This window comes from Ahaetulla prasina, chromosome 5 (assembly GCF_028640845.1).
Source record: "Ahaetulla prasina isolate Xishuangbanna chromosome 5, ASM2864084v1, whole genome shotgun sequence".
In the NCBI taxonomy this organism is placed as follows: domain Eukaryota; kingdom Metazoa; phylum Chordata; class Lepidosauria; order Squamata; family Colubridae; genus Ahaetulla; species Ahaetulla prasina.
In genome coordinates, this window is record NC_080543.1 from 77,412,476 (window position 1) to 77,438,995 (window position 26,520).

The following is a 26,520-nucleotide window of genomic DNA, read 5'->3' on the forward strand; positions in this document are numbered from 1 at the left end:
TTGTTATTAAGGAAAGCTGCAGATTTACAGTATATTCCCTGTGGGCTGATGCTATTCTCTTTTTGTTCTTTGGTCAAATTTATCATTTCTTCCAAAAGTGACATCTTAGTTTCAATTTAATCCAGTGCTTGTTTTATCTATTTTTTCCTCAATCCAAAGATCTCCATTAAGCATTCTTTGCATTCTTTGAATAGACAAAGCTTTGGCAGCTCTCCCAGAATGTTATTCTTAGAAAAGAGTTTTAGTCTCTTTCAAGGCATTCTTTCAGTGCCTTGTGAGCAGTAACATCTGGTGAACAAGCTTCCCTCTGAGTCAGTGCTTCTCTGGAAGATTTCTTTTTTTCCTGGGCAAATTTTTTTTAATTTTCCATAATAATTCCCATAATTTGACCAGTGTACAGTCCAATCACTTATCCAACAATCAATCCTATACTCAGATTATGCTCAATCAGGCCTGCTCAGCCGCCACTCCCTTCCTTAATCCTTCCTACCCTTCTCATCCTTCTTCTACTTTCCCCACCATCCTTCTCCTCGCTTTCCTACTTCCCCTCCTCTTTCCCGCTTCTCACTTCTATCCTTTCTAACCCTCTATCTTCCCCTCTTTCTCCTCCTCCTATCCTTTCTTCTCCCTCCCTTCTTTCCTACCTACCTGCCTGCCTACCTACTTTCTTCCTTCTTTACTCCTCTTTCCTTACCCTTTCCCTTCCGGAGTGGTTACCGAGCAGTCCCGACTTTACACCATTCCAACTTGTTTAATTCTACCATTATTCCTGTACAATGGCAATCAATCAATTTATAATCTTCCCCTTCCCCCCCCATTTCCCCCCTCCCCCCCGAGACTTCCCAGAACAGAATACAGGGTATAGTAATTAACAAACATAATCTAAAATATAACGTAAAACATATTCCATTTCACACCATCACACTATCAATTCCGTTCTTTCTTAAACTCTAATACATAGCAATTCCTAACTTCACTCAAAAAGTAATTGGTATTTTTTAATCTGATACTTATTTTGAATATAATCGATCCACTTTCTCCATTCCAAATTATTTTTCTTGTGTACAGTCTTTCAAGTAGGCAGAAATTTTTGCCATTTCTGCTAAATTTGATACTTTACTAATCCATTCTCCAATTGTAGGTAAGTCTTCTTTCTTCCAATATTGTGCAATCAATAGTCTTGCAGCAGTTATTAAATTCAAAATCAGTTTTGTCTCTATAACAGTGCAATCTGGAATTATTCCTAATAAAAAGAACTGTGGAACAAACTTGATCTTCTTTTTCAAAATGTTCTGCATAATCCACCATATTTTAATCCAAAAAGTTTTAACATTTTTGCAAGTCCACCATATATGATAATAAGTAGCATCCTCACAATCACATCTCCAACATTTTGCTTTCACATTTGGATACATACATGACAGTTTTTTAGGATCTAAATGCCATCTATAAAACATTTTATAAAAAATTTCTCTTAAATTTTGTGCTTGCGTAAATTTAACATTCCTCACCCAAATTTTTTCCCATGTTTCTAACATTATAGGTTGTTGAAAATTTTGTGCCCATTTTACCATACAATCTTTAACCAACTCCATTTCTGAATCAATTTCAACCAATACATTATATAATCTCTTTATATGCTGTTGACCTTATATGCTGTTGATGTCTTTATATCCTGTTGACCTATTTGTTTTACCAAGTTATCATCACTTTGCTTAATACCAATTTTCTGATCTATTTTCCATCTAGATTGCAATTATCCATACTGGAACCATATATAATTTCTTCCTTCATCCCTCAATTTCTCCCTAGATTTTAACTGTAATTCCCCTTTTTCCATAATCAAAAGCTCTTTGTAAGTGATACTCCCCATTTTTTTGTAATATATTTATAGTCTGTATCATATGTCTGGGGATAGTCCATATTGGTATCTTTCCATCTAACTTATATTGATATTTTTTCCAAACCCTCAACAAAGCACTTCTGACCATATTATTCTTAAATATCTTATTAAACTTATCTTCTATCTGAGAGGTTTGCAAATTCATAGCATCATTAAGAGATTCTTTCATAAAATCTTTCAAATTATCCTGAAGTGCTTCCAAATTTAGTGATTTTGCGTCTGCTGTATATGCTGGAGAAACTCCTGTTGTTAATGTTCCTGGGGTTTTTGTTACAGTTGTCTTTGTTTTGCTGCCATCTCTTAAAATTTCTCTTTAACTTAATGTTACGTATAAATCTTCTAAGTCTTTTAAAGAAACAGTCTCAATGTCTCTTCCCCCTTCTCGTTACAATGTTTTAAAAAATCTCCAGCTGGTCTTCAGCAATAAACAGCAAACAATGAGAATTGTAACACTTTCGTTTTCAACTGCTTAGCTCATTAAAGAACAGCCGCCATTTTCGCTTTGAAGTCAACTCCAAAACTTAAAAAATAAAATAACAGGGAATTGATTTAATTACTTGCTTTTATAGTTAGAGCCCTCCTGTTTCTGTTCAGTCCAGTATTTTCTTGTTTAAGCTAAAATCGGTCCTGGCAGTTGGTCGTGACAATTAGGTCTGCCGAAGCAGGAAAAAAGCCTCAGATCTGGAGCGCTTTGAAGTTCTGAGGGGGCTTAACCCTTCGAGGCCCCTGGTGTCTTCCAGGAGTTCTAGGGAAGCTCTACCTCTGCTTCTTTTGCTCACCTCCTCTTCTTCGCCCGAAGAGGGGGAATTTCGAACCGCTGGGCAGCTGATTGTCGCTATCTTAGCGGTCCAACACGATCCAGAGGTTGGTGATCAAACAGATCCCCTCCATTGCCAACGGAGCCAACCCGGAAGTCCCACTTCTCTGGAAGATTTGTTTAGGATCCTGGCCATCTACTTTTGTAAAGTAGTATCCTTGGATGTTCATTTCAGAGCTGATTCATTTTAGTTTTGGCAATTATTCCCTTCTCCCAGTTCTGTCAGTTGGAACCTCCCACTTCCATCTTGTGAGTTTGCTAGTCAACCATATGTGTGATACAGAGACCATGAAGAAAGAAAGTTGCTTTTCTGTAATGGTGGGTCTTTAAGTGGCCATATATGCATTGAGCTACCTTTCCATTCTGTGTCTATGCTTGTTGATTTTATAGGTTCTTATAGCTTCTGCAATTATTTAAAAAATGAAGGGAAGGCAGGATATGCACAATAAAAATATGCTTCTTCCAAAAATCTTCAACACTGGAAATTCCTTAAGTGAGGCGCTGCTCAGACATAGCCTTTATATTTCTAAATGTATAGATAGTTTAAGGTCCTGCCTCACCAGTCTTCTCAAGAAAGTAGAACTCTTGAAATGACAGCCATTTCAAAAAGAAACTTTTATTGGAAGATTGTGATAGGAAGAGATCTAGGCAGGAATTAACTTTTCCCACTCAAAACATTAGATTAAACCTTTGCAGACAGAGCCCCTTCCAAAGTCTGATACATCATCAAACCAATCCCGATGTGTGAAGATGTTATGGGAAACTCAGGCCGAGAAAGTGATAAATGCTGGTCTCCAAGGCAATGCTGCTGCTTTTATTTATTTATTTATTTTATTTATTTATTTGTCAAACACAACAGTATATGTAAGTATAAGCATGAAATAACCATACGAATTGGATACAATCAAAGGGAACATTAGGACAGGAACGGTAGGCACGCTGGTGCTCTTATGCACGCCCCTTACAGACCTGTTAGGAATGGTGTGAGGTCAATAGTAGATAGTCTTTGGTTAAAGCTTTGGAGATTTTGGAAAGAGGCCACAGAGTCAGGTAGAGCATTCCAGGCATTAACAACTCTGTTACTGAAGTCATATTTTCTGCAATCAAGATTGGAGTGGTTCACATTAAGTTTAAATCTATTGTGTGCTCGTGTATTGTTGCAATTGAAGCTGAAGTAGTCTTCGACAGGAAGGACATTGTAGCAGATTATTTTATCCTCGACGATGACGAGGATAAATGAAAACTTATGCCTTGAACAAATCTGGACCTGGACCTGGTCCTGGACTCCGACCTCCAGTTGGAGTCCAGGCAGAGCCCTGGTAGCTCATGTCATTGTAGGACTCCTTTTTCCCTCCCCCCCTCTCTCCCACAGACCACCCTTGGACTGCCTATGTGAGGTTGGTTAACTGACTGGACAATGCGGTTCTTTTTCCATCTGCCGCCTAAGAACTGATTTTCTGACTGTTCTCACCCGGAGAGTTGGTGTTGACTTTTTGCCAGCCTGACCGGCCAGGATGGGTCTGCTTGCCGGATTTCTATCATGCGGACATTTTCCGCGGCTGACCTTGCCCTGCGAGATTCCCGTCTCTCGCGGGTTTGGCCCTCTACATTATCGAGGGCCCACCTTGAGGACGGGTTTGGGAACCCCGAGAGGTGGCATGCCAAAAATAGGAGGCTTAGGGGATTTTTAATTAATTGTTTTAAGCGTTTTTTTAAGGGGAGTTTTAAAGAGACTTTTAAGGGGAGGGTGGGAACTGATGGGTTTGAGTTGGGGGGTGGGAGGGGAAACCCGTCGGGGAGGGAGCCAGTCCTTGCGAGTGCTCGTGGCGATTCTTTATCAGGTTCGGAGGTGAAGGGGGAGCCTCATTTTTCAATTCTAGAGGTTGTTCCATCAGCACGGTAAGTGGGAGAGGCAGATATGGCGGAAGCGGGGGGCCGTATCATGTTCGGGGGGTGTGCACTTGCTGTTTAAGAGCGATTGCGCGCTCCGGCCCCTCAGACTTTTCCCATCCTCTGAGTGGTCAGTATCCCCAGGGCTTGGACCTTCGGCTGATGTTATGCAATGCAAGGTCCATAGTGAACAAAGCCCCCCTGATTTATGATCTTATACGGGGGGGCTGCAGACCTTATGAGCATTTCGGAAACTTGGTTGGGCACCGAAGGGTGTGTGCCCCTGGTAGATATGTGCCCACCAGGTTTCCGAGCATTCCATCAGCCGAGGGCCCAATGTAGGGGTGGAGGGGTGGCGGTTGTTATTAAGGAGAGTCTAGAGCCGAGGGAGGCCACTGTTCCTTAGATAGCCAGTTGTGAATCCCTTTACGTGAAGTGGGGGCGTAGGATGCAGGTGGGCTTGTTGATCACGTACCTGGCTCCTTGCTGCGTGACAACAGTCCTGCCTGAGCTGCTTGAAGTGATAGCCGGGATGGCAGTTGACACCCCTAGGCTTATGGTCATGGGGGACTTCAACTTGCCATCGGCCAGCGTGTCGTCAATCGCAGCTCGGGAGTTCATGGCCTCCATGATGGCCATGGACCTGACCCAACTAGTTGACGGCTCCACCCACGTTGGGGGAAGCACACTGGATCTGATTTTTGTCTCTGGACAGTGGCTGAATGATCTGGAACTAGGAGAATTAATCATTGAACCTTTGTCATGGTCAGATCATTCTCTCCTTCGTCTGGACTTTCGGACCGCCACTCAACACCGCAGGGAGACGGGGCCAATGCGCTGGTTCCGTCCCAGGCACCTGATGGACCCGGAGGGGTTCCTGACGGAGCTTGGGCCACTCCCTGGTGATCTGGCCCACGGCTCGGCCGAGGAGCTTGTTGCGACCTGGGAACGGGCCGCGGCGGGTGCTTTGGACCGTGTCGTTCCTTTGCGGCCTCTGACCCGGTGTAGCTCTCAACCAGCTCCCTGGTTTTCCGAGGAGCTGAGGGAGATGAAACGCCGGAAAAGACACCTAGAGAGTGTCTGGAGGGCCAGCCGTTCTGAAGCTGACCGAACACTAGTTAGGTCTCATATTCAGACCTACCTAGTGGCACTGAGGGAGGCCAAGCGGGCCTATGTCTCTACTCTCATTGCGTCGGCAGTTAACTGCCCGGCCTCCCTGTTTAGGGTGACTCGCTCTCTCCTCCATCAGGAGGTGCGCGATGATCCCTTACAGGGCTGTGCTGAGGATTTTAGTAAGTATCTGTACGATAAAATCGCTCAGCTCCGGGACGGTTTGGACCAAAATTGGGTAGTTTCAGGCGAGGTGACGGAGGCAAGTCTTGTTGAGTCCATCTGGGAGGGGTTTGATCCTGTGGCTCCCGAGGACATGGACAGGTTGCTGGGGCGGCTGAATGCCACCACATGTTTATTGGACCTGTGTCCCTCCTGGTTGGTACTGGCCACTCGGGAGGTTACACGAGGCTTGCTCCAGGGAATTGTTAATGCTTCTTTGAGGGAGGGTGTTGTTCCCACCGCCTTGAAAAAGGCGGTGGTGAGGCCCCTCCTCAAGAAGCCCTCCCTGGACCCAGCTGTTTTGGGAAATTACCATCCAGTCTCCAACCTTCGCTTTGTGGCGAAGGTTGTTGAGAGTGTGGTGGCATATCAGTTACCCCAGTACCTGGATGAATCTGTCTAGCTAGACCCGTTCCAGTCCGGTTTCCGGCCCAGGTACAGCACGGAGGCGGCTTTGGTCGCGTCGGTGGATGACCTCTGGTGGGCTCGGGATAGGGGTTATTCCTCTGCCCTGGTCCTGTTAGATCTCTCAGCGGCTTTTGATACCATCGAGCATGGTATCTTGCTGTGCCGGTTGGAGGGTTTGGGAGTGGGAGGCACCGTTTTACGATGGTTCTCCTCCTATCTCTCTGACCGGTCGCAGACGGTGTTGACAGGGGGGCAGAGATTGACTTCGAGGCGCCTCCTGTGTGGGGTGCCACAGGGGTCGATTCTCTCGCCTCTCCTTTTCAACATCAACATGAAGCCGCTGGGTGAGGTAATCAGTGGTTTTGGGGTGAGTTATCAACTGTACGCTGATAACACCCAGCTGTACATTTCCACCCCGGACCACCCCAGCGAAGCTGTCGAAGTGCTGTCTCGGTGTCTGGAGGCCGTGCAGGTCTGGATGGGGAGAAACAGGCTCAAGCTCAACCCCTCCAAGACTGAGTGGCTGTGGATGCCGGCATCCCGGTACAGTCATCTGCAACCGCTGCTGACTGTTGGGGGCGAATCATTGGCCCCAATGGAGAGGGTGCACAATCTAGGTGTTCACCTGGATGGACGGTTGTCTTTTGATGATCATATGTCGACCGTCTCCAGGAGAGCTTTTTACCAGGTACGCCTGGTTCGCCAGTTGCGCCCCTTTCTAGACCGGGATTCCCTATGCACGGTCACTCATGCTCTTGTCACTTCTCGCCTAGACTACTGCAATGCTCTCTACATGGGGCTCCCCTTGAAGGGCATCCGGAGACTGCAGTTGGTCCAGAATGCAGCTGCGCGGGTGATAGAGGGAGCCACTCGTGGCTCTCATATAACACCTCTCCTGCGCAAGCTGCACTGGCTACCTGTGGTCTTCCGGGTGCACTTCAAGGAGTTGGTCACCACCTTTAAAGCGCTCCATGGCATAGGACCGGGATATCTTCGGGACCGCCTTCTGTTACCATATGCCTCCCACCGACCGGTGCGCTCCCATAGAGAGGGTCTCCTCAGGGTGCCGTCAGCCAAACAATGTCGGCTGGCGATCCCCAGGGGGAGAGCCTTCTCTGTGGGGGCACCTACTCTCTGGAATGAGCTTCCTCCTGGACTCCGTCAACTTCCCGACCTCCGGACCTTTCGCCGCAAGCTGAAGACATATCTATTCTTTCGAGCAGGACTGCCATAACATGGGTTTTAAATTGGATTTTAAACGGGATTTTATATCAGGTCTTTTATAATTTTAATTTGGCCATATTGAATAAGTTTTTTAAATGGGTTTATTGTATATTGTATTTTATCTGGCTGTTAACTGCCCTGAGTCCTTTGGGAGAAGGGCGGTATACAAATTAAAATATTATTATTATTATTATTATTATTATTATTATGAGTTATACTCAGGTCATGCTGAAGGTGGCGGAGTTCTAAATTTTTAAACCCAGGATTTCAAGTCTGGTGGCATAAGGTATTTTGTTGTGATCAGAGGAGTGGAGAACTCTTCTTGTAAAATATTTCTGGACACGGTCAATTGTATCAATGTCCGAAATGAGGTGTGGGTTCCAGACAGGCAAGCTGTATTCGAGAATTGGTCTAGCAAATGTTTTGTATGCTCTGGTTAATAGTGTAATCTTTCTGAAGAAGAAGCTGTGCAAGATTAAATTTACAACTCTTAAAGCCTTTTTGGCGATGTAGTTGCAGTGGGCTTTGGCACTTAGATCGTTTGATATGAAAACTCCAAGGTCTTTGACGGGGTGAGGGTCATCTATAAGGTAGATGTCCAAGCTTGTACATCAAGCTTGTATTTAGTGTTCTGATTCAATTTCCAATGTGTAAGACAGAGCATTTGCTGGTTGAGATTTGGAGTTGCCAAATTTTTGACCATTCCGACACAAAGTCAAGGTCTTTTTGAAGGGTAGCCGCATTGTTGGTAGTGTTAAATAGTTAAACATCATCGGCGAAGAGAACACAATTACTTATAATATGGTCACAGAGATCGTTAATGTATAATATGAAGAGTATTGGTCCTAGAACTGCCTTGGGAGACACCGCTATTGACAGGAGCGGGATTTGATAGGGCACTGCCTATTTTGACCACTTGTCTGTTTGACAGGAACGCTGTTATCCAGTTATGGAGGGGTCTGGAGATGCCGTATGATTTTAGTTTTAGAAGAAGCTTGTCATGTACCACTGAGTCAAAAGCTTTACAGAAGTCTATGTAAATTGCATCTATTGCTTTGCCCTGATCAAAATTTGTAGTCCATATGTTTTTGCAGTGAAGAAGTTGTAAATTGCAGGATAATTTTTTTCTCAAACCAAATTGTTTATTGGAGAGTAGATTGTTTGTTTCAAGGTGGAGGGTGATGGATTGGTTGATGATTGATTCCATTACTTTGCAGGTGACGCAGCAGAAAGAAATTGGTCTGTAATTTTCAACTAGGCTGGGGTCTCCTTTTTTGAAGACAGGGATGACCGTGGCTAGTGACCATAGTTTGGGAAGGGAGCTAGTCCTGAAAGATTTTTCAAAGATTATGCTTAGGGGTTCTGCTATAATAGTGGAAAGCTTTTTTAAGAAGTATACACATAGACCATCAGGTCCAATAGATAGAGATGGTTTCAGTCTGCGAAGGGCCTTTTCAACATTATCTTCTATTTGTGTTAGATTGTTGTAATCGTTGTTGATACGACTGGGGAATTTTTGGTATGAGCCATTACTGTTAACAAAGACTGAGCCGAAGAATGTGTTAAAGAGGTTTGCTTTAACTGTTTCATCATTACATTCTTTACCGTTAGATCATTTTGGGGTGGGATGGATCTCGAGTATTTAAGTTTGTTGTTTACAAAAGCGCGATTGGATTTTGTGGGCAGAAGGTCTTCTTGTTTGATGTGGTAATTGGTGCATTCAGTCTTTATTTGGTTGCATATATTTTTGTAGTGGTTTTTAAAGTTTGCTACCTAGCCAGTTTTTTTTTGCCAGAGGGATTTTTTTTTTGGATTGGAGCTTTTTTATTGAAATGGGTAATTTGTTTTTCCTGATTTTGGTGGTGGTTTGTGGTACGTATAGTTTAATGACTCTACTGACTTCAAGTAGGAAAACGCTATAGTGGTCTTCAGCAGTGATACAGTTAGAGAATAGAATTTGCCAGTCAAGCGATGAGAGGTCATTGTCTATAAGATCATAGTTGGCTTTTTTGAAATTGTAGTTTGGTATACCATTATTATGGAGATTATTGTAAGGGTGTATACTGAGACAAAAGTCTATCATGCTGTGGTCACTGTTGGAAAAGGGTTCTTTTATTTTTATTTTTTTTGGGCAAAATTTTTTATTTTCCATAATAATTCCCACAATTTGACCAGTTTACAATACAATCACTTATCCAACAATTGATCCTATACTCAAATTATGCTCAATCAGGCCTTCTCAACCGCCATTCCCTCCCTTAATCCTTTCTACACTTCTCATCCTTCTTTGACTTTCCCTACCATCCTTCTCCTCGCTTTCCTACTTCCCCTCCTCTTTCCCATTTCTCACTACCATCCTTTCTAACCCTCTATCTTCTCCTCCTTCTCCTCCTCCTATCCTTTTTTCTCCCTCCCTTCTTTCCTACCTACCTAACTGCCTACCTACTTTCTTCCTTCTTTACTCCTCTTTCCTTACCCTTTCCCTTCCGGAGTGGTTACCGAGCAGTCCCGACTTTACACCATTCCAACTTGTTTAATTCTACCATTATTCCTGTACAATGGCAATCAATCAATTTATAATCTTCCCCTTCCCCCCATTTTCCCCCTCTCCCCCCCGAGACTTCCCAGAACAGAATACAGGGTATTGTAACTAACAAACATAATCTAAAATATAACATAAAACATATTCCATTTCATACCATCACACTATCAATTCCGTTCTTTCTTAAACTCTAATACATAGCAATTCCTAACTTCACTCAAAAACTAATTGATATTTTTTAATCTGATACTTATTTTGAATATAATCGATCCACTTTCTCCATTCCAAAATATATTTTTCTTGTGTACAGTCTTTCAAGTAGGCAGAAATTTTTGCCATTTCTGCTAAATTTGATACTTTACTAATCCATTCTCCAATTGTAGGTAAGTCTTCTTTCTTCCAATATTGTGCAATCAATAGTCTTGCAGCAGTTATTAAATTCAAAATCAGTTTTGTCTCTATAACAGTGCAATCTGGAATTATTCCTAATAAAAAGAACTGTGGAACAAACTTGATCTTCTTTTTCAAAATGTTCTGCATAATCCACCATATTTTAATCCAAAAAGTTTTAACTTTTTTGCAAGTCCACCATATATGATAATAGGTAGCATCCTCACAATCGCATCTCCAACATTTTGCTTTCACATTGAGATACATACATGACAGTTTTTTAGGATCTAAATGCCATCTATAAAACATTTTATAAAATTTTCTCTTAAATTTTGTGCTTATAAAATTTAACATTCCTCACCCAAATTTTTCCCATGTTTCTAACATTATAGGTTGTTGAAAATTTTGTGCCCATTTTACCATACAATCTTTAACCAACTCCATTTCTGAATCAATTTCAACCAATACATTATATAATCTCTTTATATGCTGTTGACCTTGATCTTTTATTTGTTTTACCAAGTTATCATCACTTTGCCTTATACCAATTTTCTGATCTATTTTCCATCTAGATTGCAATTGTCCATACTGGAACCATGTATAATTTCTCCTTCATCCTCAATTTCTCCCTAGATTTTAACTGTAATTCCCCTTTTTCCATAGTCAAAAGCTCTTTGTAAGTGATAACCTCCATTTTTTGTAATATATTTATATTCTCTATCATATGTCTGGGGATAGTCCATATTGGTATCTTTCCATCTAACTTATATTGATATTTTTTCCAAACCCTCAACAAAGCACTTCTGACAATATTATTCTTAAATATCTTATCAATTTTCTTGTCATATATTACATATGCATGCCATCCATATAACAAACCATAACCTTCTATATTCAAAATCCTTTCCTCTGTTAAATTAATCCAATCTGAAATTAAAGCTAAAGCAACTGCATCATAGTACAATTTCAAGTTAGGCATTTTTAAACCCCCTCTTTCCCTAACGTCTTGCATTATTTTTAACTTTATTTTCGGTTTTTTACCCTTCCATACAAAATTACTAATCCCTTTTTGCCATTCTTGTAAATTTGCATCTTTCTTCAATATTGGAATCATTTGAAACAAAAATAAAAATCTAGGCAAAACATTCATTTTTATAGCTGCCACTCTTCCCAACAATGATAATTGTAACTTCTTCCAATTCTCCATTTCTTTAATTACTTTTCCCCACAATACCTCATAATTATTTTTATATAACTTTACATTTGATGCTGTAATATATACTCCTGGGTATTTAACCTTTTTAACTACTTCATATCCAGTTATTCTTTCTAGTTCTTCTCTCTGATGTGTATTCATATTTTTAATTATCATTTTTGTCTTCTGTTGATTCACTTTAAACCCAGATACCTTACTATATTGATCAATTGTCTCCTTCAGATATACAGCTGAATGTATTGGTTGAGATAAAGAAACAACCAGATCATCTGCAAACGCTCTTAATTTATAATCTTGATTTTTAATTCTAATTCCTTTTATTCGATCTAAACCACGTATATTACTCAATAATATTTCCAAAGTTAGAATGAATAATAATGGTGACAAGGGACATCCTTGTCTAGTCCCTTTCTCAATCTTGAAAGATTCGTTAATCCACCATTTATTATTATTTGAGCTGTTTGCTTTTGATATATAGCCTTAATTGCTTGAATAAAATAATCCCCAAATTGCATTTTTTCTATTACTTTAAACAAAAACTGCTAATCCAATCTATCAAAAGCTTTTTCCGCATCCAAAAAGAAGAATGCTGTTGAGACCTGGCTGTTTCTTTCCAAATATTCAAGTAAATTTACAATTTGTCTCATATTATATCTCATCTGTCTCCCCTTAATAAATCCTGTTTGATCATTATGAATTAATTGAGTCATCAGTGGCATCAATCTATTCGCTAATATCTTAGCAAATATCTTATAATCAGTATTTAAAAGCGATATTGGCCTATAATTCTCTGGTTTAACACCATCTCGATCTTCTTTAGGTATTAATGAAATAAAAGCTGTCCTCCATGAGGGAGGAGCTTCTCCTCCCCTTTGTATTCTGTTAAATAACTCCTTAAGTGGTACAATCATCTCATTTTGTAAATTTTTATAATAAGTAGTTGTCAAACCATCTGTACCTGGTGCTTTATTCGCTTTAAGCTGCTTAATTGCAAACACTATTTCCTCTGAAGAAATTAATTGATTCAACTCTTCCCTTTGATCTACTGTAATTTCTAAGATACCGTGGTCCTGTAAATATCTATCTATATCTTTATCATTAATCACATCTCTAGAATATAACTTAGTATAATATTCTAAAAAAGCTTTTTTAATCAAATTTTGCTGATATACTTCCTTACCTCTATATTCTATTTTATCAATTATATGTCATTTCTTTCTTAATAAATATGCTAACCACCTTCCAGGTTTATTAGAATTATTAAACAAATTGTGTTTTGCATATTGTAAATTAGTTGCCACCTGATCTGCCATTAACATATTAAATTGACCTCTTAATATATTTATTGACTCTTTTATTTTACTATCTCCTGGATTACATACCAATAACGGCTCCTTCCTTTTAATTTCCTCTTTTAATTCTTTTCGCCTTTTGTGCAATCTATTTCTATATTTATTATTCATATCCAATAAAATTCCCCTCATATAAGCCTTGCTGGTGTCCCAAACTATCTCTATAGGTGTCCCTTTATCCATATTCAAAGAAAAAAATTCCTTCATTAGAATTTTACATTCATTTACATTTTGTTCATATTTAAACAAGTTCTCATTCATCCTCCACGACCTCCTGGCCTCTTTTTCCCGATCTAGCTCAATCCAAACCGGGCTATGATCAGACAAAGTTCTAGAACAAATTTTGGTCTTCTTCACTCTGAAAAACAAATCATTAGTAATTAAAATAAAATCGATCCTAGAAAAAGATTGATGTCTGTCAGAAAAAAAATGTAAAATCTCTCTCTTTTTCATTGCGTTCTCGCCATACATCTCTCAGTTCTAAATCTTCCATCAAATCAAAGAAGGCTTTTGGCAGTTTTACACGATTGGAAATATTTCTAAGACTTCTTTTATCTTTCTGGATATCCATCACTCCATTCCAATCACCCATTAATATATGAGTTTTATAATCCCAAGATGTTATTCTTTTATGTATAAACTTATAAAATTTTTCTTGTTGTTGATTTGGTGCATAAACTCCTATTAAAAGTATTTTTCTCCCCTCCAATAAAAGTTCAATAGCAATATATCTTCCTTGATTATCCGCCTCAATTAATGTTGCAGATAAATTACTCTTTATATAAACAACTAGTCCATTCTTCTTTTCTGTAGCAGATGCAACAAAATGTATTCCCAATTTTGAATTTATCAAATATTTCTGGTCTAATGTTCTAATATGTGTTTCTTGTAAACATACAATGTCATTTTTAAATTGCTTCAAATAATGAAATATCTTTCTTCTCTTTTGTGGTGAGTTTAATCCATTAACATTCCAAGATAAAAGTCTAATTGCCATTATCAGCGATCGGAAACTTTTGAAGCACCAGCCGCAAATCATATCTTTCTTTGGGCCTTGCTCCTCCCACTGTTTCCGTCTTGGTAGTAGCAGATTGAGCCTGTTGAGCCTTTTCTTCTTGTTCCTTGCGTTTGACAGCCGCTCTTGTCATCCTTGGCTCTTTTGGAATCTCTGATCCCATCTTAGACACATCCAACACTTGTAAAAGGTCTTCTTCCATTACTATCACTTCTTTTTCTTTAATTTCGCCTTCCTTTCTCCTACCATCCGGAGATGGTGGACTTCCAGCTTTAAGCACATAAGCATAAAACTCTCGTGCTTTACTGACTGTATTAAGACGATGTGCTTTCCCTTCATAGTAAACTATTATACCAGTTGGGATGTCCCATCTATACTCCATCTGACGTTTTTTAAGTTCGTTCACCAAAAAAGCAAATTCCTTCCTACCTCTCAACATTTTTGGGGGAATTTCCTTTAGTATTAAAATATCTTGGCCAGCCGCTTGAATCTTGTCTCCTTTAAAAGAAGCTTGTAAAATCTCATTTCTCACTGTTCTAGCCTCTGTGGCTCAGATTGGTAAGACAGTCTGTTATTAACACAGCTGCTTGCAATTACTGCAGGTTCTAGTCCCACCAGGCCCAAGGTTGACTCAGCCTTCCATCCTTTATAAGGTAGCTAAAATGAGGACCCAGATTGTTGGGGGCAATGTTGACTTTGTATATAAATATACAAATAGGATGAAGACTATTGCTAACATAGTGTAAGCCGCTCTGAGTCTTCGGAGAAGGGCGGAATAGAAATGCAATTTTTTTAAAAAAAATGACAATGTCTCTCGGAAGATTTCTTTGTCTTGCTATCCAGGAATTCACATGATAAATTTTGTCAATATGAAAAGCCACATCTGCTGGCCGAATTGCCAAAATCTCCGCAAAGGCCTCAGAAAAAATTTGCTTCAAATTCTCTTGTCTATTCTCTTTCAGGCACGTATTCTTAGAGCAAATTCCATAGCTCTATATTGTACCAAAACAATTTCATGATCAGCTTTATCCATTTTACTTTGAACTACCTCAATCTTATTTTCCAATTTTAAATTAACTTTCTTTATTTCTTCTACTTCCTGCTCCAGTAAAATCACATTTGATGCCAGACCCTGTACTGCTGACACCAAACCTTCCTTGACTTCTGTATTTCCAATTTGAATTTCTAACATCTGTTTTTTCATCTCTGACATTTCTTCTGTAATTAATTTAAACTTATCTTCTATCTGAGAGGTTTGCAAATTCATAGCATCATTAAGAGATTCTTTCATAAAATGTTTCAAATTATCCTGAAGTGCTTCCAAATTTAGTGATTTTGTATCTGCTGTATGTGCTGGAGAAACTCCCGGTGTTGATGTTCCTGGGGTTTTTGTAACAGTTGTCTTTAATTGTTTTGCTGCCATCTCTTAAAATTTCTCTTTAACTTAATGTTACGTATAAATCTTCTAGGTCTTTTAAAAAAACAGTCTCAATGTCTCTTCCCCCTTCTCATTACAGTGTTTTAAAATATCTCCAGCTGGTCTTCAGCAATAAACAGCAAACAGTGAGAATTGTAACACTTTCGTTTTCAACTGCTTAGCTCATTAAAGAACAGCCGCCATTTTCGCTTTAAAGTCAACACCAAAACTTAAAAAAACACAAAAAAAACAGGGAATTGATTTAATTACTTGCTTTTATAGTTAGAGCCCTCCTGTTTCTGTTCAGTCCAGTATTTTCTTCTTTAAGTTAAAATTGGTCCCGGCAATTAGGTCTGCCGAAGCAGGAAAAAAGCCTCAGATCTGGAGCGCTTTGAAATTCTGAGGGGGCTTAACCCTTCGAGCCCCCTGGTGTCTTCCAGGAGTTCTAGGGAAGGTCTACCTCTGCTTCTTTCGCTCACCTCCTCTTCTTCGCCGAAGAGGGGAATTTCGAACCGCTGGGCAGCTGATTGTCACTGTCTTAGCGGTCCAACATGATCCAGAGGTTGGTGATCAAACAGATCACCTCCATTGCAAACGGAGCTAACCAGGAAGGGTTCTTTTATTTGTAGTCCATAAATTGAGTTTGTGTTGTTGCAGAAGATGAGGTCAAGGCAGTTGTTGAGTCTTGTATTGTTAGTTACTAGTTTATGAAGACCTAGATTTGTAACAGCATTGTATAGGGTAGTATGGATTTTCTCCAGAGACAGATAATGCAGGTGGCTCAAGGCACATTTCTTTCCCCCTCCCAAGGTCCCAAAAATTACAGCAAAGCAAAGCAGGGAATGGAAACAGAAACCCCATACAGACATCGCCCCCAAGCCTCCCACCAGAATGACAGCGTCCCTATAGAAATCTATGGGACCTGACAGATAGCTGCTCCAGATCCAGAGTTACAAATAAGTAATCTCTCTTGTCCTTGGAAAAGGAAGGAAGTATTTCCACTTTTGCTGTTCTCTAGGTATTATCAATGCATTTTTCAGGTTTGTGTAATAAAATGGAAAAGGATGCCTGGGAAAATTTCCTTTCTTTTCAATACATTACTTCTTATGCTATTTTAATATTGTTATATTATGTAATTATTCACAAAACCAATTTCCTCTTAAGACAAGCAAGGGATTTAACAATATACAACCTTCTACAATGCAGAAATAAGTTAGAAAAACTAAAGATAGATTGTGTCTACAAAGGGGGACATGGTGTAATGGACTACAGTGGAGCAGCAGTTTCCCAGGAAGGAGGGGTATTCTAAGGATGGGAGTGGGGAGTGCAAGTCAAGAGAAAACATAGCCCTAACCTGGATTGGAGAGAAAGGAAGAAAGTTAGGATAGTCACTCTCTAAAATCTTCCAGGGTATTTCTGTTAGGATCAAAGTATTCTTTGGATCAAAGTATTCTGTTAGGATCAAAGTAGTTGAGGTTTAGTCTGGCAAGACTGAGCAATTAAGGGACTGAATTTTGGATTATCTATTTTATTCTGGGCCTAGGCCTGGTCTTGACTGTCAAAAAAGTCAACAGTTAAATTTTATTTATTTATTTAATTATTTATTTATTATTTGGATTTATATACCGCCCTTCTCCCGAAGGATTCAGGGCGGTTTACAGCCTAGTAAAAACAAAAATCACAAAAATTAAAAACATTTTTAATTAGGCCCAGAAAAACTAAAACTCTAATAAAACCCCTATTAAAACTAAATTAAGCCAGCCCTGAGTGATGGAACAAAAATGTCTTTAGCTCGCGTCGAAAGGTCCGGAGGTCAGGGAGTTGTCGTATTCCCGGAGGCAGCTCGTTCCAGAGGGCAGGAGCCCCCACAGAGAAGGCCCTCCCCCTGGGGGTCGCCAGTCGACATTGTTTGACTGACAGCACCCTGAGGAGACCCTCCCTATGGGAGCGCATGGGTCAATGGGAGGCAATTGGTAGCAGCAGGCGGTCCCGTAAATAACCCAGTCCTATGCCATGGAGCGCTTTAAAGGTAGTAACCAACACCTTGAATTGCACCCAGAAGACCACAAGAAGCCAGTGCAGCTTGCGCAGAAGAGGTGTTATATGGGAGTCTCGAGTTACACCCTCTATTACCCGTGCAGCCGCATTCTGGACCAGTTGGAGCCTCTGGGTGCTTCTCAAGGGGAACCCATGTAGAGAGCATTACAATAGTCCAGGCGGGAGCTGACGAGGGCGTGAGTGACTGTGCATAGGGAATCCCGGTCTAAGAAGGGACGCAACTGGCATATCACTTGATCCTGATAAAAAGCTCCCCTGGCGACGGCCGTTATTTGCTCTTCTAAAGACAGCCGTACATCCAGGAGGACGCCTAGATTGCGAACTCTCTCCATGGGGGCCAGTGACTTGCCCCCAACAGTCAGTGATGGAGTCAGCTGGCTGTACCGGGATGCTGGCATCCACAGCCACTCAGTCTTGGAAGGGTTGAGTCAAAGCCTATTTTTCCCCATCCAAACCCGCACGGCCTCCAGACACCAGGACATCACTTCAACGGCCTCGTTGGGGTGGTTAGGGGTGGAAATGTACAGCTGTGTATCATCAGCGTACAGATGACATCTCACCCCAAAACCACGGATGATTTCACCTAGCGGCTTCATATAGATGTTGAACAGAAGAGGCGAGAGAACTGATCCCTGTGGAACCCTGCACATGAGGCTCCTCGTGGCGGATCTCTGCTCTCCTGCCAACACCGTCTGCGACCGGTCAGAAAGATAGGAGGAGAACCACCGATAAACGGTGCCCCCCACTCCTAACCCCTCCAGCCGTCGCAGCAAGATATCATGTTCGATGGTATCAAAAGCCGCTGAGAGATCTAATAGGACCAGGGCAGAGGAATAACCCCTGTCCCGAGCCCTCCAGAGATCATCTACCAACGCGACCAATGCCGTCTCCGTGCTGTACCCAGGCCGGAAGCCGGACTGGAACGGGTCAAGATAGACAGTTTCATCCAGGTACTGGGGAAGCTGTCGCGCCACCACACTCTCAACAACCTTCGCCACAACACGAAGGTTGGAGACAGGACGATAATTCGCTAAAACATCTGGATCCAGAGAGGGCTTCTTGAGGAGGGGCCTTACCACCACCTCTTTAAAGGCGGTGGGGAAGAGACCCTCCGTCAAGGAAGCATTGACAATTCCCTGAAGCCAGCCTCGTGTAACCTCCCGGGTAGCCAGTACCAGCCAGGAGGGACACGGGTCCAATAAACATGTCGCGTTCAGCCTCCCCAGTATCCTGTCCATGTCCTCGGGGACCACAGTATCGAACTCTTCCCTAAGACCTACCTCCGTCATCCCGCCCGAATCTACCCAATCCGAGTCCAGGCCATTCCGAATCTGAGTGATTTTATCATGCAGATATTGCCCAAAATCTTCAGTACGCCCTTGCAAGGGATCCTCCCGTGCTCCCTGAGGAGGGAGCTGGTCACCCTAAACAGGGTGGCTGGGTGGTTATCTGCCGATGCAATAAGAATGGAAAAATAATCATATTTTGCCGCTCTTATCGCCACTAGGTAGGTCTGAATATAGGACCTGACTAGTGTTCGGTCAGATTCAGAATGACTGGCCCTCCACCCATTCTCTAGGCGTCTTTTCCGGCGCTTCATCTCTCTCAGCTCCTCAGAATACCAAGGAGCCAGTTGAGGAAAAGCAAAACAAACCCTCTTAAAAATAATCTAATAAATATCTAATTTCTGACACTGTCTTTGTACTCCATACAGCTTTTAGTATTAGTGATGTAAACTTGAGAAATCATACTCTAAATTTTTATATTTGCCTTGAAGATAATATTTTAACATATATTATTTCAAAAATTTAGCATTTTTCTTTAAATTTATTTAAATTTTTATTTTTTATATAAATTTTATTAAAAGTTTTAGAACAAAGATAAAAACTAACGAAAGGGATTAGATTAAAAATCATGTTCCATGTTACCTGAGGGATTGCCTTTTCTCAAGATTCTGTACCCATCCAACTCAATCTAGCAGAGTGGGCATGCTGCAGATCCCTTCGGCCAGAGTGTTGGTTGATGGGGAGTAGAAGGTGGTCTTTTTCTGCAGTTGCCCCTGCTCTACAGAACATCCTCCCTTTGGAGATTAGAATAGCCCCAACCCTTTTGGCCCTTCATAAGGCCCTGAAAACCTGGCTACATTCCCAAGTCTCAAATGCTGAATGTGTCAAGGGACCTGTTTCCTGGCTTTATTGCTAACTGGACAAGTATATAGGTTGCTACCATGTTTTCCCGAAAATAAGACCTATTTAAAAAGCCTTAGTCTGATTTTTAGCATGCTCCTAATATAAGCCCTTCCCCCAAAATAAGCATTAATTAAGGTCGTCATCAGCAGGGGAGGCATGGCCAGCATCGAAGGCGGCAAGAGCTCAGGGGCCGATGGTGTTCGGCAGCAGCAGGTGACTGGATTACCTGTCCAAGCAGCAGGTGGAGGCCAAATGGGAGGGGAGGCACGTGATCTGGACAGCCACAAGGGGATACAGGAAAGTTGAGGGTTGGGCTATGGCAGCTGGCCATGGGAGACTTGTCTTCAAGCAGCGGCACTGGCAGTAGACCAAGGTAGGGAAGGGAGGTGATTCTCATGCGCTGCAGGAAAGCCGAATGTCAGTGGGCTGGAGCGGGCCACCTGTGGGCTGCAGGGAAGCCAAGGGATACAAAGACAAGCCTCCAGCTGGCTGGCCATTCTGTCTCATCATCTCTCACTTGCCTGCTCCTTTGCGGCCGCAAGTATGCAGAAGAAATGGGCCAGTGGCCACATGGGGTCCTGCTAAATGGGGTTGTTGGAGCTGCCATTGCAAGGGAAAGCAGTTGTCAGGGCTTGGATGGCCTGGCTGCAGGTGTGGGGCTCATGGGGCAGCTCCATTTCCTTGCCTCGCAGCGGCAGCACAACTCCTTTGGAGACATCAACCAGCCATAATTGCCCACTAGATTTCTCACTTTTTGCCATTGCTGCATATTCTCCAGTTCCTAATCTGATATAGCCGCTGCTGTGTTATTTTTTCCATGTGTTATGTTGTCACTGTTTATCTTTGTACTCATAAGCATATACAGGTAGAACTTTTCTAGTGACCACAATTGGTAACAACTGAGTCATTAAGTGAAGTGGTTGCTAAGTCGTAACTGAACAATTGTTAAATAAGGCAGTTGCTAAATAAGGACTACCTAAGGTAAAGGTAAAGGTTCCCCTCGCACATCCGTGCTAGTTGTTGCTGACTCTAGGAGGCGGTGCTCATCTCCGTTTCAAAGCCGAAGAGCCAGCACTGTCCGAAGACGTCTCCATGGTCATGTGGCTAGCATGACTCAATGCCAAAGGCACACGGAACACTGTTACCTTCCCACCAAAGATGGTCCCTATTTTTTCTACTTGCATTTTTACATGTTTTCGAAACAGCTAGGTTGGCAGAAGCTGGGACAAGTAACGGGAGCTCACCCCGTTACACAGCAGCACTAGGGATTCAAACCGCTGAGCTGCTGACCTTTCGATCGACAAGTTCGACGTCCTAACCCCTGAGCCACTGCGTCCCTTAAGGACTACCTATGTCTTAATAAAATATGATAATGGAATTGTCAATAAAGAATACTAGAATTTTGCCTAGTTTTAAAAATAAGTTTCATTTCAAACTTGATCCCTAAGATTTTCTGAATGGTGCTGTGTATCTGTGTCTTATTTTCTTTTGACCCCAAAATATGGCCTTAGCCTTATTATTGAGCTCTTGTTATTTTTGAGGTGCAGGACCTCAAAACTTCAGGGGAACTGGTGCCGGAGTGCCGACCAGCTGCTCTGCCAGTGCTGATCATGCCACTGCCTCTAGCAATTGTAGCAGCTCCCCAATGCCCGAAAACTTTTCTTCCACCACCACCACCACTCCTGTAAAGTTGGCAGGGCTCGGTTGGGTGAAAGGACATCCCGGAGGAGGTCCTGAGTCCAACTCCCAAGCCAAGGCGATGCCCGGTGTGGAGCAGGTCAAAAGGGAAGCAAGCGGGGCACACATGGCGTGGCTGTGAAGGCCAAAAACACATGTCTTTTCAGGCTTGCCCATGGCTGACATTGGCCAGCGCCTCTCCGATCAGCTGTGCCAGGCTCTGTGGCATCCTGGACAAGAAAGGCTCCGGACATGAAGTGGAAAGGAGGCAGAGGTTCTGGCAAGCCTGTGCTCAACAAGCTCCTCGCAATTGGCTTTTGGAGAAAGGATTGTGGGAGATCTGGGGGACGGCGGCTCGGGGAGGGGTCTTGTCTGTGGACCAAGGCAATGTGTAAAAGGAAGGCAAGGGGGCGGGAGAAGCGTGATGGGCAGCCTGGGGGTCTTCTTGGACCTTCTTCCCCCATCCCACTTCCCTGACTGCCAACCAAGGAGGCTGGCTGGACTGAGCTGGGTTGGGGTTGCACAGCTGCTCTCAAAGCGACCAAGGGGGCTCCACCCTGAGGGTCACCCCGCCAGCCTTGACAAAGTTCTCCCAAGGCCACCTCCCAGCCAGTGATGGGGTGGGATGGGGATTGGTTGCAGCTCCTGAAGCCAAAGCAGAGAATAAAAGGACAGCCGGGAAGAGTTTAAAAGAGAGAATCCAAGGTGCTAGTTCTCAAGTTACACACTGCTCGGGGAGTGGGGGAGGAAAGGAGAGCAGGAGACACACTGACTTGGATTGCAAAAGCCACGGATTGGCTCAATCGCCTTCCTCTTGAAGAGCCTGCAGGGCAAACAGGAGATCTGGGGTTGTGTGAGTGGCAGAATTCTCGCTTCTCCACCAGCCCTCCCCACCTGCCACTCCCTCTTGCCGGCAAGCCAAATTTGGGGAGCTGAACGTGCTGCCATCACCAGGGAGGAGAAGAAAGTGAGAAATGGGCGCTCTCGCAGAGCCTTCTCTCTCTCTTCTCCTGAGTGGCAGCGGTCCGTCTGGCTCACCAAATCTGGCCTTGGGCGGCAGCGGCTCTGATGTTCCCCCTCCCTTCCCCCCCCCCCCATGTGCATGCATCTAAGTATTTTGGGGGACTTATTTTTGGGAGGAGGGCTTATTTTACCGCATGTGCTCCAATTGGGTTTATTATCCAGACATGTCCTAGTTTCGGGGAAACACGGTAATTGAGGATTTTTTGCATGTTCATCACATATGATAGAATGTTCCTTCTCTCTCACGGCTTTTACAGCAATTATTACCATATGATCTGTCTATTTGGCTAGAATCTGGTGGGATTCAGCCAGTTCGCACCCCTTCAGGAGAACCGGTTGTTAACTTCTGAGCAGTTTCGCAAACTGCTCTTCATTGGAAGAAATAATTAGGGCAGAGAACCAGTTGTTAAATTACTTGAATCCCACCACTGGCTAGAATGAAGTTGTATCATCATTATCATTTTAACCATTGTCTATCCACTGCAGGATGAAGGTCTCTTCTGCATGTTTACAACCAATATGGTCCTGAGCTTTCTTTTGCCAATTGGGCCCACTGATCCATCTTGTTTTAGGTCTCTTTGGTAGCCACTTTTTATCAAGTGGGATCCATACTATGACTGTCTTGGTCCACTCGCCATCAGTTCTTCTTGCTATGTGACCAACCCATTTCCATTTCAATTTTTTTACTCTCTTGATATGGTATACTTTTTTTTGTTCTCTAATCCATATGCAGATCTTTCTATCTTGTCTTGTAATGCCGAGCATGTATCTTTCCATGAACACCTCTCGTAGCTTTTGTATCAATTGTGAGATTAGTACCCATGTTTCACTGTCATATGTTAGAGCAGGTAGTACACACTGATTGAAAACTTTTCAGTCATATGGGATGTTTGTTCTTGAAAATTAAGCTTAGCATGCTAAATGCCTGCCAACCTCATTTAACACACTATTCAATTTATTTTATTGTATCATCTTCCATTGGCCAAGATATATGTGGTGATTTACTGTGTCTAGTTCTTCTCCAGAGATAAAATGTTCGTTCATTCGTTCTTTCTTTCTTTCTTTCTTTCTTTCTTTCTTTCTTTCTTTCTTTCTTTCTTTCTTTCTCTTTCTCTCTCTCTCTCTCTCTCTCTCTCTCTCCCTCCCTCCCTCCCTCCCTCCCTCTCTCTCTCTCTCTCTCTCTCTCTCTCTCTCTCCCTCTTTCTTTCTTTCTTCATTTCTTTATAAAAAATGAAGTTGTATACTGTATAAAACATTTTGTACCTCTTCTCTCAAACCATAGTTTGGTGTAAATTACACAGAGAGTTTCTGATTTACTGTCACAATTGGAACCAGTATTCTTAAATAAGAATACTGATTATAACTTTCTTTTTTCAGTGCTGTTGTAACTTCCAAGTGGTCGCTAAACAAATGGTTGTAAATTGAGGACTATATGGATAGATTTGTTCAACTGTTCTTTTCATTGTTGCATTGGTACTTTCTTTGAAATTTTGTGTCAAATTTATGACATGCTTTTTTTCTTTGTTCTGTCAACATATCATATCTAAGTAGAATACAGTATTTATATACAGTATTATGTTTTGGCCTTCGCTATGCTTTTAATCTATTCTGTGGTGTGGATGGACCATGTTTGCATATGTAGTGTTTTTTCTTCTTCCTAATTTTTAACTCAGGAGTATTTAAATATTACTCCCTTAGTAAGAGTATTTTTAAAAATTAATTGGTATATTTGCAGATTAAAAGTGAAGTGAATAAACTGTACAAGTTACTGGAGATAGAGATTGATGGAGTTTTTAAGTCTCTTTTGCTCTTAAAAAAGAAGAAATATGCTGCTTTGGTTGTGGAACCAGCAGGAGATGGAAAATATATTACCAAGCAAGAACTTAAAGGATTGGACATAGTGAGAAGAGATTGGTGTGATCTTGCAAAAGAGACTGGAAAGTAAGTAGGTCTTTATAAATTCTACTCTTTCTCTGAAAGATTTAACAGAGTATTTTTGTATATACAATATTTTAAATATCGCTATGTTAAATTGTGTCTAAGTGCATTATAACCATTCATCTGTTCAATACTTTATAACATTTCTAATTAGAAATATTTAAAAAGCCCTTCAATAAATCTATATGGAAGCCAGTTGGCAAGTATTAGTAAACTGGCTTCTGCTAAAGGGCAGAGGTTGCCTCTGACTAGAATTTCTCAAGTTAAAAAAAAATTCACAGAGAAAACCATTTGTTTCTGAGTGTTGTGCTTCCAAATTAGTAGTTATTATAGAGAGAGCAAAAGAGGTTGAAAAAAATCTGAGTTGAAAGTGACTCCCAGTAATTTAAGCAGAAGAGTTCCATTTTTGTCCCGAAAAGAGCAGCAGAAAAGGCAATGAAATGGAGCTGGGGAATGGCAGGTAGGATGAGTGTGGCCAGAAGTGTTAGGCAGGGAAGGTAGAACCTCACAACAACATGCTGATTCTTTTTCCTCATAAATGTATGTATTTTGTTGAAATACTAATTCTGAAAAATAATTGTTGTTTTCAAAACTACTGAATTTTGTAAGGAATTAAGAAAAGCTTCAATTAGTGAAAAATTTCACTGCAAGTTTTCATTGAGGAAGCTATGTGTAAAAGCTTAACAGGTAATAGTAGAGGAAGTTGAGAATATAATTTTTAATGTGATTGGCAAGAACAGAGTAGAATGCATATCCTTACTAATTTGCATATCCATTTTATTTCGTTTTTCTACAGTTAGATGAGGTTAGTTAGCTTTTTTTATTCATTGAATAATTAAAAATATATCAAATATTTTCTGATATATTTTAATAAATTTGCAATTATAGCTGGCAAATATTTAATGAGAATTAAATTGATCGAATGGTCAATTGATTAATACAGTCAGTTATAACAAATTTTAGAAGAGATGTGACCAGTATATTATTGGCTATTATCCTACACTCCATTCAGTTTGATAGCAACCAGTAATTTTTGTGGAAAAATTACAGGCATTTTTTCTTTACTTTCTGACCAACTTAATGGGATTTATGAATATGCTGTGAATTTTCTAAAGGTATATTATCTTAATGTGTCATATCTTATGTCTTTTTTTACAGCTATGTCATTAGCCAGATCCTTTCTGACCAATCTCGAGATGTAATTGTAGAAAACATCCAAAGAAGGTTAATAGAAATTGGAGAAAATGTCACAAATAATCTTATTCCAATAAAACAATATGAAATCAATAAGGTGATTAATATTGTTTGTTGATATTATATATGACTCAGTTTGAATATATCCATGGGAGATTGGTGTCCATTTCTTATGTTGATAGTAACTACCTTCATAGTAAAGCCACATGGTTCAGAAATCTTCTACAAATATTTTATCATTCTAACATGAGCGTGTAAAAATGTATGTCTTGGAGGATTTCTCTGGGCTATTCAGAATTAAATATATTTAGAACTTTGAATAATCCAAACAAAGTCTGTTTTTTTCTGTATTATTTTATATATTATCTCTAAAATTTTCTCCTTTAATCTATATTTCTCAGCCTGTGTATTGTTGCTGCTTATAAACTCATATTTCAGCACACTGACATTATATTTCTGGATATGCTCACAATATGTCTTGGATGCATTGTTTAAATGAAAGCAGTGTTTTTCTAGAAAGGGGAAAGAATAAGTAGAATGTTACTTCATTTTGACGATCATGATTTTCTTCTCCGCTTACTCTAATTGTAAATGACTCTTACAGCAGAAGGGTAGAGTAAATCATAATAGTAGACAGGACAAAGGTAAGAATGAAGATTTTACAGAAGACAGAATCCTGCTTTTATTTTCCAGCTGACATTGCTACTGGTCATAATAGAATAATAATGCTCCCCTACCTGTGTATATTGTATATATAAGCATATCTAAATACATGTTAAGAGTGAATGTCCACTACATCATGGTTAGGAATCCCAAACTATTCGTTGGAGAGAAAACAAACTATGTTAATATGAATTTTTAATTTTACATTTGAAGAATGTTCAATAGCTTTGGTTGCTTTGAAGTAAGTATTTTGTATATTTATTTCCCTAAAG

General features: G+C 41.0%; 1 protein-coding gene across 5 annotated transcripts in view; it reads left to right on the plus strand.

Moving 5' to 3' along the window:
- Positions 1-26,520, plus strand: part of POLA1 (DNA polymerase alpha 1, catalytic subunit) — a 606,439-nt gene that overhangs the window by 281,289 nt on the left and 298,630 nt on the right. For all 5 annotated transcript variants that reach the window (XM_058186076.1, XM_058186077.1, XM_058186080.1 and 2 more), the window contains 2 exons: positions 24,189-24,394; positions 25,550-25,682. In XM_058186076.1, the coding sequence (XP_058042059.1) occupies positions 24,189-24,394; positions 25,550-25,682 (339 nt within the window). The remainder of the gene's footprint in view (positions 1-24,188; positions 24,395-25,549; positions 25,683-26,520) is intronic.